The following is a 16,696-nucleotide window of genomic DNA, read 5'->3' as shown; positions in this document are numbered from 1 at the left end:
TATCTGCTTCCAGTTCCTTAAATGTTTATCTGTCGATAATTCCCTAATGGGACAAAGATAACTTAGAAGATTTCAATCCTTCTAAAACTCAGTCCTGTCTTATATCTCGCAAAAAAAGATTCTTCTGATCTCGTGCTCATCTTGAACGACACTCCGATTTCTAGGCAAGACCATATATCTATCTCGATTAGGGATTACCCAGACTTCTAATCTCCCTTGCCATAAGCACATTACAAATAGTGCTTCCTCTGAATCAAAAAAACTAGGTATTCTCTTTTGCTCTCGGCATTACTTTTCTTCCAGACTGCTATTCACTCTGTACAAATCACAAATCTACCCTACTATGGAATATTGTTCCCACATCTGGGGTGGTTCCCCCAGGACCTCTCTCAGACTTCTAGATTTCATTCAAAAGAATGAAGTTAGGTTAATTAACTTAATGCATATGAAAAAACTACCTATCAAAACTCATTTCGTTTAATATTATGATGAGATTATAAGTCAAGGAAACAAACAATACCAAAATTTCAAAGACAATATATTTATTTTTTTAGAAAATCAGGCATCCTCAAATGGGGATGTTAGGCAGATAAGTGGTATTTTTCGAAGCAACCTTTTTCAATACACATTGTTTTCTGACAATTCTTACATGACCACTTAGCTATCATATGACAAGCACAACATTTTAATTGTCGATCATGTTTTTCCGGAAAGTGATGGCCTTCACTAATTTTCATGGAACTTCCGGCTTTTTGCTTCTTTATTTCTTCTTGTTGATGCAGCATCTTTTCAAATAACTTCGTACAATGTTACGACAAAAATGTAATAGATTAATTTTTATCTGTGCTGTCATTTGATGCAACTTTCACACATTAGTGATGGTCATATGTAACATGTATGTAAGACATGTATTTCGTTCCACCACAGCATTTCTTGCCTCTTATCGCTATTCTGTACAAAGATATACACTGGTCATTGGTATCTACGCCACCCATTCCACTATTGTACAATGCAAATGATGCAAGTTGTTCTACATTGACCTTAGTTTTTGCAGTTTTTGACCAACATTTTACGTATTGTAATGGTTCAACAAAATTATAATTGGTAAGAATAGAACATATGTTGTTATCTTTCCATTTTATACATAATATGCCATTGATGACATCAAACCTATGGTCATAAGCACCTCTTTCCATTTTTTTCATTTCTTTAGATGCCATAATAGGACAGTGTTGAACATGATTGTTCCTCACAGTTCCTGTAGCTCTTATTTTCTTCTTTTTCAAAAATATCATCAACGAGTGCGTTGTAAAATAATTTTCAAAGAAAACTATGTGATTTGATGGATCCGGCACATGTTCCAATAAATCAATGACCACTCTTGCACCTACAGGTATACTCTTCACATTTTTGGTTTCTTTAGTTGCTTTTCCCCAATAGATGTCAAAAGCATAACAATACCCAGAAGAACTACTTACCATCCAAATTTTGTAACCTCACCTCACTGGTTTCCCTGTGATAAAATGTTTGCCTGGATTATAGCCAAAATACTTCACCATTGACTCGTCTATTGACAGATCTTTGTGGAAAAAAAACCCACTGGCAAAATTCTTTTAGGAGCTTATTTATTGCTGGCCTAACTTTGTACATTCGATCGTGACAATTTCCAAATTCATCATTATTGGCCAGATGTACAACTCTCTTTATTTCTAGATATCAGTCTCTTACCATGGCATTATAAATGCACGAGACACCAAAGTCCTCCTCCAGCGATCAATACATATCGTGTCAAAAGCAATATTGAAATAAAACTTCACATTTCTTTGTTGGCGATGGTAAATTCATGATTGTTTTTTTTGTCAAGAGTATATTATCGTTTGTTCGCATATATAGTCTACGATTTCATCACTAAAAAGTTTTTCGAATATTTTGGGTGGAGACAATTCTTTTAAGTCATTTTTCACAGCATCTAACTCACTTGTAAAACAATGTTCATTTGTTCCAAAAGGTGCATATTTCGGATGTCTCTTCGGCCATTATGCTTTTGTGAAATCAAGATATGCTGTTGAATCACTACTACTTTTATCTTCTGGAACATCATGAAATTTCCGTAGAACCAGGAATTTCTTTTGAAAATGAATTAAGGTCCTGTAAAACAGCTTCATCAAACTCTTCACAATCTGTCAACTCGTCCAAATTTGGAGGTAATATGGAAATTTCAAAAACCTCATTATCATTAGATTCTTGATTTCCAATGTCTTTGGTTCCATTATTGCCCAGTTTATGTCACTATAAACAAAAATAAAACTTATATACAGTAACAAGTAATGTGCTCGTTTGAGGATGGTCAAACGAGGACATTACGGGCACTGGAAAGACAACTAACTAGAAAAAAATAACTAGAAAAAATGTAATAAATGAAATTTTGTTCACACTTATAATTGTGTCTCTGAATTTGATTGTAAAACAAAGTCAATTAAAAAACACTCTGTATTAAAAAAAAAATTTGATAACTTCCATGAGTCACTTGAAAAATAAATTGATATCCAAAAAATAAATATCCAAATTTGTCTGAAACATAAAATAATGAACCAATGTATACTCCTCACCATGACTTATGAAAGTGAAACTTGGGCACTCACCAAAAGAATGGAAAAGAAGTTGAGAACTACACAGTGAAGAATGGAACAAATTGTATTAGGAATCAGCCTGTTAGATACGAAGAGAAACATGGATTAGGCAGCAAAGTCAAGTAAAGGAAATTCTTATCAAAACTAAAGAATTAAAATGGTTTTGGGCAGGACACATAGCTCAAAGACATGATGACAGATGGACTAAGAAAATAACAGAATGGTACCCAAGGGGAGCTAGAAGAAAACCTGGAAGACAATGATGGAGATGGACAGATGAAATTCATGAGTTCGTGGGTAGTAAATGGATGGCCATTGCACAAAACAGAAGGAACTGGAAATTGCTGGTGAGGTCTTCATCCTGCAGTGGATCGAAAACGGCTGTGATGATGATTGATTGAAGGTACTACTCTGATACACTCAGCAGGTTGATGAAAGGTAATGATGAAAAAAGTCCTCGCTCCCAGTCACCCCTGGTGGGGGAGGGGGAGTTCTATCTCCCCCTTCTTCTGGTGAGGCATGGGCCTGCCTCACTGACTGATTGCGGTTGCCTTCCCTAACATACCCATACTTCTGTCTTTTCCTCCCAGTCTTCAGCCTACCCCCCCATAGTATCTATATGCAAGCGAATGCCCCACACGTCTAAATTTAAACATGTCAAATTAACCGCGATCTCCAGTTTTGGGCTTTTCCAACTTAAGCGTTCCCCTACGGGTTTTTAATTTTTTTTTTTTTTTTTTTAGGTGCTTGCCACTGAATACTCAGAAAATTAGGTGGCAGGACCTGCCAGAGTAAATAATTATAATAATTGTGTACCTGGTCTGCCTTCACAGGGTGGAGTGGGGCAACATTGGGGCCCAGCGGCTAAATGACCAGAGGAACAACGGTACACGACACTACACGTATACAAAATGCATACACCTTTAAACCTCTGGCATTGACAGTGTTCTGTTTCACACCCACAAAGTATACTACACGGAGATGGGGGGAACCCCTGGTGCTGTTTGACAGTAAACACACTCTACATTCCCAGTCACGCTGTATTTTTGTAAAAATATTTTAATGGACAGTGTCCATACAGAACCTGGTGTCAGGTCCCATATAGACACTGTCTGTTATTTCCAAAGTCTATTACACCCAAGTCCATTAAAGTGAGGGTTTACTATATAAGGAAGAATATTGTAAGGAATGGACTAATGAAAAATTTTGTGTTGACAACAAAGTTGAATGTGCATATAGTTTTTAGCTATAGTATGCACATAGTTTTTAACTACAGTATGCATATAGTTTTTAAGTATTGGACATAGTTAGTTATGCTGATATAAAAGCCCACTTAAAATAAAGAAAACATAAACAAAATTGCAGAGGTGAAACTGGAAATTCTAGCCCCCATTGTTTTTAACAACAACCTTACCATATCAACTGTCAGTTCCCCTGATTCTTTGGGCACCCCCACAGTGCAGACCTGGCAGTATGTAGTTCTGCCACCCAAAAAATTGGCCCTGCAGGCAGGACCGTGTCAAGCTATCTCAGCACTTGGATGCAAACATGGAGATGTCACTGCTCACTATGCAAAAAAGGCACCTTTTTCATACAGTGAGTTGCAGAACAGCAATACTGTTTTGCTCACATGGTGATTCTGCATTCAGGGCTGAGGTCTGAATGCAGCATCCACCCTGGCTTCCATGTTAGCACAGCTTTGATTGAATGTTCTTCAAAATCAATAAATCATAATTATTTTTTTTTTATACTTAGTATTTAAATGAAGGATTTATATAAAATATTTTTGAGTTTTTCTCACCATGAGCACTGCTAAGTAAAATGAGTATTGTTTTAAAAAAAATTAGTAGCTTAATTCACAGCACCACCCCAAAAGGTAGTGCTGTGTGTTAAGCACTAAAGCAACTAAGTGTATGAGAAATCAGTATATTGTATCTGTAGTTGTGGGCATTCTTCAGTTAGTTTGCCTATTTTCTTGGGGGGGGGGGGAAATACCAGTGAAATAAAATGTAAATCTCTACAATTGAAGTAACTGATAGGTGAAATTTTAAAATGTTGTAATAAAATAAAAACTCTTCTAACAAAATGGAATCTGCTGAAGAACACAGCTGATATGACTAGTTAGATTATCTTGGTTTTTTTTTTTTTTTTAAACGTAAAATCTATTTTGATATTTGTTCACTGCATTAAATTTTATTAATTTCATATAAACCATGATATTTTTACCTGCATTAAGATTTTCATGTTATTGCAGTTAACTCTGAAAGTATGAAAAGGGCACAGTGTGCATACAATGAACTATGAACTGTTCACCATGGACTCAAAAAAAATGAGATTACAGATCATTTTATGCACTGCTTTATTAAAAGGGTGTCCTAGAAAAGCTTGAGTTAAAAATGAAATCGCTCTGGTTTGTATAGATGTGTTCTAGCAGTGTCCCAGTTTTTCTTCTTTAGATCGCATTTTATTCTGATTTCTTTCAGAATTTGTTTTGTCATGATTTTTTCATCCTTAGAATTTGTTTTCAAATTCTGAGAATGAGTTGTGATTTTCATCCCCGAAAATCTGGTCAGCCTGTTTTAAACTAATTACATTGCATTAGCTCTTCCTTATATGAAAGTATAAGGAACATATATGTGTAGTGAACAATAAAAATATTTGGTTTAATATTTTCACATACTTTCCCTCCAAGTTGTTTATGTACCACTGTTCAATTACTAGTGTTCTAAAGTCGATTGCCAGATTTAATATTTCATACATAACCCTGTTTTCCCATGATATTTGTCTACGTTGAGATATATATATGTATTAGAGTATCCCAGGAAATATAGAGAGGTAAAATGTCGTCACCCTGTCGTCACTAAAATGTCGTCACCCTTAAAATATAAAATAAATAAATTAATATAATATAATATAAAATAAATAAATTTATTTTATATTATCCTTGGAGCATATGCTTTAGAAATTTTTTGGCATTCTGTGGGAAGTGTATTTCCACAGAATCCCATGTTTAAAATTTTACTTTCCTCTGTTTGATAATAATTTCTGTTTCTTATAAGTAGTTGTGTTATTTCTTCCCTTAGGTTTACTCAAATCACAAAGATACAAGCTCCAATGATGAGAGCTCCCGACCTAGTGAGGATATTAATTATTCTCCATGTAGTGTTTCCAGGGACCAACTGAGTGATGTAAGTTATTTACCCAGATCTTTACTTAATTTTTGAAAATAATATGATCTTAAAATGGCAGGAAATTTATGACTAGTCATTTTGAAGTTATGAAGGAAAGGTAGAATTTTTATAGCTACATAGGTTTCAAGGAACACATTACACTTTTGCATTTGTGTTGATATTTTCACTTTGAATGTCAAGCAACAAATAACGTCAGAAATTTTTATCATACATTGATCAGAATAATTAGTAGATATCTTAGTCAGCCTTATTCTGCAACAAAATCTGTTTGTCTTCACAAACATTATATCAAGCTAGTTTTCAGCTTTAAGGAAAAATAAACAGTGAAATGTTGAGTTAAACACGAAAGACTTAAATAAGAAATGAATTGAAGAGGAGAAAAACAAACGGTAATTAGCAGTAACTCGTGACTTCATGATAGCAAATCACCAGTACAGCATATGGTCTCCTGGTACCCCTAGATAAGGTCTTCACATCTACACCATCAATTCAATGAGGTTATCTGGGTGGTCTTTGATTGAGGAAATTCACCAGTTGTTGGAGTCGCATAGCCTACCAGCATCTCATAGGAGATGCTGGTAGGCTATGCACTTGAAAACCTCTATTCTGTATGTTGACAGCCAGTTGAGTTGCAGCACTGTCATTCATGTATGTGGCTTGTGGAAGGCCTGATAATCTGAGGATTGTATCTTCTGACTCAGTTATTTGATAACTAGTCAGGATCTGGCAGTGCAAGATGACATGAATTTGAAACAAAATTTGGGAAGTGTGCCAGCAAATTTAAATTTACTGGCACACAAAAAAAGAGGAAGCTCCTTTTTATTTTCACAACAACAAACATCTGGAAGTACTCCGGATGTTCCTCCTCAAATTCATTCCTGGTAACTGAACAAGCCAACGTTTATCTTCTGGCCACAATCCACAACATCCTTTATAACTTTACCCTGACATTGAAGCAGTATTTTATGCTGTTCAAGTACCTCTGACTGCTTGAACACCACTTCTTGTGTGGCAAGATTCCTTTCTGGCATCCTCTCTATACTGCTGTTATTTTCCTAATTGGAGAAAAATCTGACAACCATCTCACCCATGATTGGAGGAGTACTTTTTCATTCAGATCTGGTGTTTGTTTTTGGTACAAAGCTAAGATTCATCCATTGTGATGGTAACCTCCTCACTTGTGCTTGCATGCCTTGGATGAAAAACAAAACAGCATCTACAGCATCTACATTGCTTCAGATAAGGCTCTTGTGTATCCCTATTGTTTTATGCAGCAGAGATCTAGGTATTAGCAACTCTCTCAATTAGAAGTAATTCCCCTGCAAAAATCCAAATGGATTTTTGCAGGGGAATTACTTCTGCCTCCTCAAGTGGCCAGTTCTAAAATATAGGATTGCAACTCAGATTCATATCACAGGGAAGGTTATGGGAATCTTTCAACTTCCCTTTCTCATAGATAAAAAGTGATTTGTTATTACAGCAGTGATTGCGGTGATTGGTCTAATCCCATCGTCCTTATTCTAGGATATATGTGTGGCTGGAGGATGCTGCCTGCTTGGCTTAGAGCAATCCTGAAAATTTGCCCTTGTTATCACCTGCTTCCCTCTGCATTGTATCTTGCCAGCTGCTCGAACAAGTCCAGAATATTAAGAATGGCTTCATGAAATTTGTTATCAATTGACTTTGCAGAAATATATACTCTGATTCCAATCACTCATCATAGATGTTATGCAAACTGTACCTACCCCTATCAGAACTACCCGAACCTAAGTAGGACCTAGTGATTCCTAAGATAGAACCAGTATGATGCCCTGGTGTCTGACAAACCACTGCAGCCATCTGGATCCTACCAAAATGATTTGTGGTTTTCTCATGATGAGAATGTGACGCTAATTATTCCAGTCATTGTGCAGACTGCATGCAGTTTCTTGAAACTGACTTATAAATAATTGCATGGATTTTGAGCCATCAATTTCCAGTTTTGTATTAACCAAAGTGTATTAGCTCTGGTAACCCAAAAAACTATGGAGCTTGATGTTGTTCTCCTGGATGTTGTTGTTGTAGTTGTAGGATTTTAGGAGCATCAGCAACTAAGGTTATATCACTCCATGTATACTGTCTGTAAATTGCGTGTGTTCCGTGGTCAATTTTCTGTTTGCTGGATGAAAAACAAGAGTTTCTGGGAGAAAAATCCATGCTACCCTCTCCTGAGACTGACTAACTCAGCCATGTTTAAAAAAAAAAGCCCATAAGAATTCCTCACGCTGTCGATGGAACTTGAATTTTGGTCTTTTCCACTTGATATGGGGGAGTACAGCAATTCTACCAACTGTAGAATCACTGGCTATTAAATACAATGGCTTTGCTATTAAATTTAATTTTTAAAACACTTCTATGAATTTTTGTTTAATTTTGTTAGTAAATTGGCTATCTTGTTAGCAAATTGGCTATCAGGTGTGCTAGCTTAATAGTATAAAATGTGTGGAACATGCAAAACGATATTATATATCACAGAATATACTGTATATATATTTTATATATCTGTTATATAAAAGTTATTATATGTTATATTTTATTTATTTATATATTTAGTTATATTTTATATACCTGTTTGTTATACATGTTAAAATATGTCTATTGGGCTGTTATTGGTCATTTACTTCAAAAGTGATTTGGCCAAACACATAGCCAGCTTCTCTGCAACTGTACTGAAATTTGAAATCATTCTTTTGGTGGTGTAGTTGCTAATAACATACTTTAATCAAACTTATAATAATAAATTACTTATAAACTATAAGTATATATATACTATATAATTACTTTTAGACAATATAATTATATAATTATTTATTATTATATATAAATTATATGATAATAAATAAATAACAATATTTTATTATTTTAATCTTAAAGCTTATTGATATATAGCATGTATTTCATTGCACCTGACATCTGTTTTAAGTGAGGTTCCAGAACACTGTTCCAATGTATTTTCCCACAAAAATAGCAGTCATGCATGCTAAGTGTTAATTCATATCATTTATTAGAGACCATAATTGTCTCTTGAACTTTGCTAATTATCTAGGGGCATTGGTCTGAAATATGTTTCCTGATTATGAAATAGCAAAATCAAAAAAAAAAAAAAAAGGATTTGGAAGGATAAAAACAGCACAGGCATTTTTAGTGAAATTGCACAGTGAGGGAAAGGACAGGTAGTGATATCTTTGAAAAATGTTCAGCTCTAATAAAAGTGATTGTAAGCTTTATCCCATTGTGGTGACTTCCTAACAAAAGAATTCATGAAATTGAAACTAGCTTGCTCTCATTGCCAAGCCAGAAGAAATTTGAAATTTTTTGTGGGAGGTGTCTCTTCCAGATACAGTATTTGGCATCTTTTTCTTGCCAACCTTAATGCATGTGGGACTGAAACTATTTCAATTAGCCTTTACAGTAAATTTCCACCAAATATTCATTCCTTTAGAAAACTGTCTAGCACTTAGTTTTGATAATCCCCCTGCAAGCTTGAGAGCTGGGGGTAGCAAGTGCATTAAAAAAAAAGATTGTACACTTGGTGGTGATAGGCTGTGTCCCTGGCATCTGATTAATTCGTGTGTTTAAAAGGGGGATGCATACCTTCCTCTGAAAGTGGATGAATATTTGCTGGAAATTTACTGTAAATGCTAATTGAAACAGTTTCAGTTAATGCTTGCCACTGAAGTCAAAAAGGGTTTGAATCATGTGTATACGTGTTGACTGTCTTTGCATAAATGTTTAACTAGATTGGTAGAACAGTGTCAACATCTGACAAATCTATTCAAAGAAGACATTAGAATTTCTGAAAAAAAAAAAAAAAAAGCCATAAGCACTGTTAAAAGTTACCAAATTGAAAAATACAAGCAGTCACTAGTATGAGACACTGACTCATGATTAAATCTAACTCATGATCTAGAAAAAAATGTTTGAAATAAGACGATTATTGAATTCCTTAAGGAAAAGAACTTCTGTTGCACGGGTATCCTAAACAATCCAAGCAGTTCTAGGCAGCTTATCCTCGTGTGCAGGAGATTTGTGTTTTATTTGTGTTCATCTCTTCTGGTTTGAATAAGGCATTTTGCATGTTTCTTTTATATGTTATGCCAACATTTGAAAATCTGCACATAGATCATTTTTCAGTCAAACACATGCCTTAAATCATCCATTTACTAAGGTTATTATTCATTGATATGTACATGTTTAATGTGTAAATTCATTAGAATTTACACATTAAACATGCTCATTAAACATTTACACATTAAACTGTGCTGTGTTCTCTTGTGTTGAGGTACAGTTCCCTGTAAAAGCCAGAAAGTGTGTGATGTGTTGTTAATGTCGTGAAATGTAGGGTTCTTTTAAGTTTTTGATTTAAGATTTCTGTAAGTTCTTTATAAAATTTCTCTTTCCTCTGTCTTTGCATCTCTTGTAAGGTCTATTGTTATTCCCAGGAAGTTTGCTGGTATCTGCCTCCTCAGGCAGTAAAGGAATCTTCTGTAAGTGACTGCCAGGTCCAGGGGTAAGTTACCTGTTAAGTCACTGGTTGAAATTGCCGTACAGGCTCTTGATATTGCCAAAAATATCATTCTTTGGCAATATCGAAATTCAAACTGTGGATTTGCCATATTTACACAAACTTTTTGTTTCCCTTAAAATGTTATGCTTGATATGATATTTTTATAAAATTTTAAAGAGCAGATTGCCAGGTACTTTGTTATATGCTTTTTAGAGATCACCACATCCTAAGTACAGGTTCTGGTTACGTTTCCATTACTTTTCTATATTGGCATTAGAATGAATATTTGATCCTGGCATTCCCTGCTTAGCCTAAAAGAACATTGAAGAACTTCCAGGTTGTAGAATGGATTACTGACTGTATCCTGCAGCAGCCAGCTACAGGATACATTTAGTAATACTTAACTATTTTCTAAGTTACTTGTGTAGATTTTACCTTGTACACTAAGGAGTAAAACTGCTCTGTGATTTTTGCATTCAACTTTTCTCTTTTTATATATTATGACCAGCATTGTAAATATACAGAGTATATTTACAATGCTGGTCATAATACCATAATATGCACTTGAATCAGAAGAATGGTTATGGGATTGAAATGGAAAAAAAAGTTTCCCCAAGAAAATTAATAGTATTTTTGTTTAGATCTGTGAGCAAATGTATATATGATCTTAGCGGGCTCCCCAGAGATTATCCTTGGTATTTTTTCATTCCAGTTTGACCATGATTAGTACCAAGACATTTTACGATTTTACAGTGCTCGGAACAAAGTCCCACAGAAAATAGAGGTATTTTTATTTGGATCTGTGTGTGAAAGACTTCATTGTTGCACCAGAGGAGGCTGAGGGCCGCTGAGATTTTTCTCAGTATTGCCTAATTCAATCTGGCCATAATTGGTAGCAAGTAACCCTGAACCCACCATTTGATGGTCCCAAGTATTGGCAAATGAGTAGCAATAAAATCAAACTGTTTGGCAGAATAGAAATGGTTTCGCATATCAAATCCAAGAAAGTCTGCTATTGTTGTGTTTCTAGATATTGTATAAGTCTTCCATTTCTCCTTATTCAGTTTCGTCTTTCTAGAGCATCACTTAGTTTTTTATGTTGACAACATGCAGAATCCACATTTTTTTGTAGACATAATGAATTTTAACTAAAATATTATAACTGAAAATGATAAATTATTTTTGCTTTCAACTAGTAACTATGTCAGAATTGATATCACCATGCTAATCAGCAATTATACAGAGATTGGCATTGGCAGTGAAAGTGTTAATGCCTTGATCCATTCTTTTGAAGCTTGTCTGGATAAGGTGATATCTCACTCTTTTTTGTGCAGACAAATGACATTAAATGCACATGAACTTATGTTTTTTGGATATATATAGAACCATGCTTAAAAAATGCCGTGAGTTAGGTCAGAATGTTTGTGTGTGCAATTCTGCTCAGGCATGCTAGGAGAGACTTTATGCTGAAAGCTTTGTTGGTTAACTTAAGGCTTCAGGAATTCTGAAAGGTTTTTGGTCAAAGTCACCTGCATAGTAGGTAGAAGGAATCTATTTTTTTGTAGAGATCAATATGAACAATGGTAGTGCAAGGGTTTTTGCCAATATTATTGATGGTACTGTGCTCAGGGAAACTGCTAGTTAGGGATGGTAATATAGATACACATATATAGAAGAGTTAATATGGATATGCATATATAGAAGAGGAGACTTTTAGAGCATAGATATACATTTATCTAATGATACGAGTCAAACAGTAATGCTCGAACACATCTCACTAGCACTGGTTTTTTGCCACAACAGATGATTTGACAATATGTGCCAAGGGTAGCAATGTAGCAAACAATTGGGAAGTTAATGCTAAGGAATCAAACTTAAATAACTTCAAATGGTGTGTCAGTGTAATAAACTCTAGTCTTAACTTGGTCTACAGTATTGTCAGGAGTTTGTTAATAAAAAGATTGAATTATAACTCCTGGTTAGGACAACTAATGCCAATATAATAGGGCTAACAGAAATGCAGTGTCACCCAGAAATAGGCAATGATGAGTTTCACTCTGGTATATATAATGTATTTAGGAAGGATAGACAAAATAGAAGGGAGTTAGAGAGTCATGGTTCTTATCAAAAGAAGCTTGAGTGCAATTAAGTTTTGTGCAATTTAGAACTTATGTTTGCTAACATAGAATCTGTGTGGTGTGAAATAATTGGATGATGTCTTATTCTTTGTGTGGGACAAAATGATATTAAAAGCACATGAACTGATGATTTGTTGGATAAATATAGAATCATGCATTAAAAAATGCCACAAGTTAGGTTTGTTGTGCCTGCAGTTCTGCCCAAACATGATATGAGACGTAAAATGAGCATAGGAGTATACTTCCAACCAGAATATTGTAAAGAGTATGATTAGATGTAGATGATTATTATTTGTATCAGTATGTTAGAGAAAATGCCACAGGTAAGATTATCCTATACCTGCTCACTACCCAGAAACCAGGTGACATAATAGGGTTCACGGTACAGGAACCGTTAGCAAGAACTGATCTCACAGTTCTTACAGTTCTTAGTTGGAAGATGAAGAAAAAAAGTTTCAGTTGTTAAAGGTAAAGGCATAGGGTTTAATTTCAGGAAGGGGGACTAAAATGCTACATAGACATTATAAACTGGGCAAATAGCAGAGGGAGGATTGATACATTAGAGTTATGGAATATTTTTAAAGCAGTGGAAAGGGAGGAAACCCTGAAACATAAAGCACGAAGAAGGCATGGGTCAGTAACAGGGCAATGAGAAGTAACAGAGCCTATGACAGCAATAAGTTGATCTGTAATAGTACACAGAAAAGGTGAGATCGGCAAAGGATGAGTATGAGAAATCATTGTCTAATAGTGCAAAGAATGGGAGTAGTTTTTTTGTGTTTGTCAAAATTAATCAGATGGGACCCTTGTATAATGGTGTGGAAAAGTCTTAGATAATCCAGCTGATGTTGCTGAGGAATTGATCAGTTACTTTGCGTTGATTTTTACAAATGAAAGACCCTTCATAGTTGAGTTGAGGTTGTGTGAATGAGGCTGAGCAGCATGAAATTAGGGATACTGAAATTACAGCTGTTTATTAGATAAATGTTCTAACCTGAAGGCAATAAGGATCCTGCTTTTGATGGCATATACCCAATAATTTTGAAGGACGTGGCAGTTGAATTCTTTGAAAATTAAGGTTAATTATGAGGGCATCATTGGGCTTGGAAAAGATCCCTTCTGGATTGGAGAAGAGTGAAATGGGTAACTACAAACCTGTCGGTCTGACTTCGGTGGTAGGGGACAATCATGGAGTCGGTGATAGTGCAATATAGGAACATTTAAATAGAAATAAAATTCTGAAGGCCACATAAGATAGTTTTACTAAGGGAAAATCATATTTAAATAATCTAGTTAGTTATTTTGACACAGTTACTCTTAATTTTTTGACATTTTTATTTTAGTTTCTTTTTATTTTACCAAAGCATTTCACTCAGTCCCTTATGAGAGGTTACTGTATAGGCTGGAACATGTTGGGACCACGAGAAAGATTCTAAGATGAATCTAACATGGATCACATTGCAGCTGTAAGGAGGAAGCACATGGTTGCACTTATGATTACTCTTCAGATTGGTCTGATGTTAGAAGTGGATCCCTCAAAGATATTGGTTCTGGGACCATTGTTGTTTCTGGTTTTCATAAATGATATCAATGAAGGGATAGAGGGTGTGATTCCAAAATTAGCTAATGATGTGAAGATTGGGAAAATGGTTAATGATAGTGCCAAGCAGCACATCCTTCTTCAGATTGTTTTGGGTAGGCTTCAGGGATGATCAGGAAAGTGGCAGCTGTTTTAATGTGACAAAGGTCTTATGCTTGGGGAATAGTAGCCCAAAATCTCAAGACCCCTCTGATTGGAGAGTAAAAAAAAAAATTGTAATTTAGTATTCAGGATGTACATCGAATTAATAGAAATGCAATTTTCTATAGCTAATAAATAAATTAATATATACTGTCATATAAATTAGTGCAATGGCATCATTTCTATATGCAGTAAAATCAAATTTGTGCGGTGGCATCCTTACATAAATCTCATATTGTGAATTCCTTGACAATGAGTTGCCTATATCATTATACTTTGAATAAATAATGCTTCCCTGATAGAGAAAACTATTGTTACTTAACTTCTTCAACAGGGAAGCATTACTTATTTGAGGTATAATGAGATAGGCAAGACAAATTTACAATATGGGATGTTATGTGATGATGCCACTGCACGACTTCCATTGTTTTACTGCATATAGAAGTGATGGTATTGCACTAACTTATATGACAGTAAACTCTTTTCAGTCTGAGGCATTTTAGCCCTAAATCTTATATGTATCAGACTACCCCACTTGGCATCTCTTATATTGTGAAATTAATCCACAACTGGGTTGTCAGTTGTATCGGGATATCCACCCACTCACCAATAAGCGGGCCAAATAGCTCTGAAACAGCTGTTTAGGTGGAGGTACTTATTCTCAGTGGCTTGGGTGATACCACTGAGATTAAGTAACAATAGTCTTCTATACCAGGGACCCGTTACTTATTCAAAGTATAATGAGCTAGGCAACTTGTGAAAGAATTCACAATATCATATGTTATATAATGATGCCACTGCATAACTTCTGTTGTTGGTTTACTGCATATAGAAATGATGCTATTGCACTAACTTATATGACTGTAAACTCTTCTCACAGTCTGAGACTTGTTAGCTCTAAATCTTACATGTATAAATTAATATATTATTTTTATATTAATGTACTAATGCCAAGACAACAGAATTCTTAATTTTTTAAAGTTTACCTTAACATGACACATGCATATTATGGGAGGTGCTCACAGAGATAAACATAGAGGTCACCAAGCATGTTATACATTGAGTGGACAGAAATCATGGGATACCTACCTAGTAACGGGTAGGCCCACCTTTCTCCCGGATAAGGGCAGTCACTTGGCAAGGCATTGAGTCCACTAGTTCATGAAAGTGTTACACAGGTATTTCCATCCATGCTTGCTGCACCCTTGTCCATAATTCTGTTGCATTCCTGGGTGGAGGATCCAAAGCTCGGACGGACCTTCTTTCCACAGCATCCCAAAGATGCTCCACAGGGATTCATGTCTGATGAATGGGGAGGCTATTCCATGGTGGTAAAATCTGCAAAATGCTCTTCGAATCATGGTCTAGTCACCACAGCTCTGTGGGGAGGTGCATTGTCCTGCTGGAAGAGTCCATTGCTCCATGGGTGCCTGGCTGTTTAGAGATGTGGCTAGACATACCAAAAGTCCCAACATGTACCAGTTGAACACGCCCTAGACCATTACCGACTGTCCAGCTGCCCGAACAGTTCCATGTTGACATGATGTCTGCATAGCTTTGTGTGGTTTCCGCCGGATAAGCCCCCTCCTGTTCACTCGAAATAACTGTAAACCAGACTCATTGGACCAGGAGACCCGTCTCCAATCATCCAAGTTCCAGTGCTGATGTTCTTTCACCCAGTTGAGGCTAGAGTCCTGTGTTGTGGCGTTAGCAATGGGACTCTGGTGGGTTGGCGGTTCCCATAACCTGTGTGGCTAATGATCACCTGATGGTCTTGGTGGTGACATTTCTGGCACCTCCCTTATTGAAATCGGTGGTGATTTGTGCCACTGTTGCTCTCCGGTTGGCTGAAACAATGCAAGATAGTGCAATTTCTCTACCACCTCTGTGATAGAGTGACCCATGTGTCGGGCACCCTGTATCATCATCTCTCTTTCAAGGTCGGTAAACTCACAACATTTCTTCATACTGACATCGAATTATCGTGTATGTGAAAGCAGTAATGCAGTGTACCTATATACCTGCAAAGCGGTGGGTTTGTCTGTGTATATATACACAGTGCAACCTTAATATCACTTGCATCTTCATACCATGGTTTTGGATATACAATGAGTATGATCATGTTCTCCGAGACAAATTTTGATGAAAAGTAGTGTTCAAAGAGCTAGCAATTTCATATTGGAAACTGATAAAAGTGAATACTGTTTATACTTGTATCCATTATAGATTAGTTAAAAATTGGCTGTATATTTGCTTCAATATATTCATTATTCAGTTTTTTGTAAACAACGGGACTCCTCAGAGACTAATTACTGTAGACAATGTTTCTCCCCTCACCTAGAGATGCAATAAAAGAGTATGCCAGTGGAATGCTAATTACAAACTTCTGGAGCTATCTCTAGAGGGGAATATGGCTACCATTCGTCAAGTGCATTACATTAGTTACAAAG

The 16,696-nt window shown here is 35.8% G+C and overlaps 1 protein-coding gene across 1 annotated transcript in view; it reads left to right on the top strand.

The window, feature by feature from the left end:
• The window catches only part of LOC150090222 (uncharacterized), a 536,661-nt gene that overhangs the window by 261,544 nt on the left and 258,421 nt on the right, over positions 1-16,696 (top strand). The window contains exon 3 of the mRNA XM_090390210.1: positions 5,714-5,818. Within this exon, the coding sequence (XP_090246336.1) occupies positions 5,714-5,818 (105 nt within the window). The remainder of the gene's footprint in view (positions 1-5,713; positions 5,819-16,696) is intronic.

Source organism: Mastigoproctus giganteus, chromosome 2 (assembly GCF_048544385.1).
Source record: "Mastigoproctus giganteus isolate SK-2022 chromosome 2, ASM4854438v1, whole genome shotgun sequence".
NCBI lineage: Eukaryota > Metazoa > Arthropoda > Arachnida > Uropygi > Thelyphonidae > Mastigoproctus > Mastigoproctus giganteus.
The sequence above is the reverse complement of the archived record's forward strand: the minus strand, read 5'-3'. Positions and strand labels throughout refer to the sequence as shown.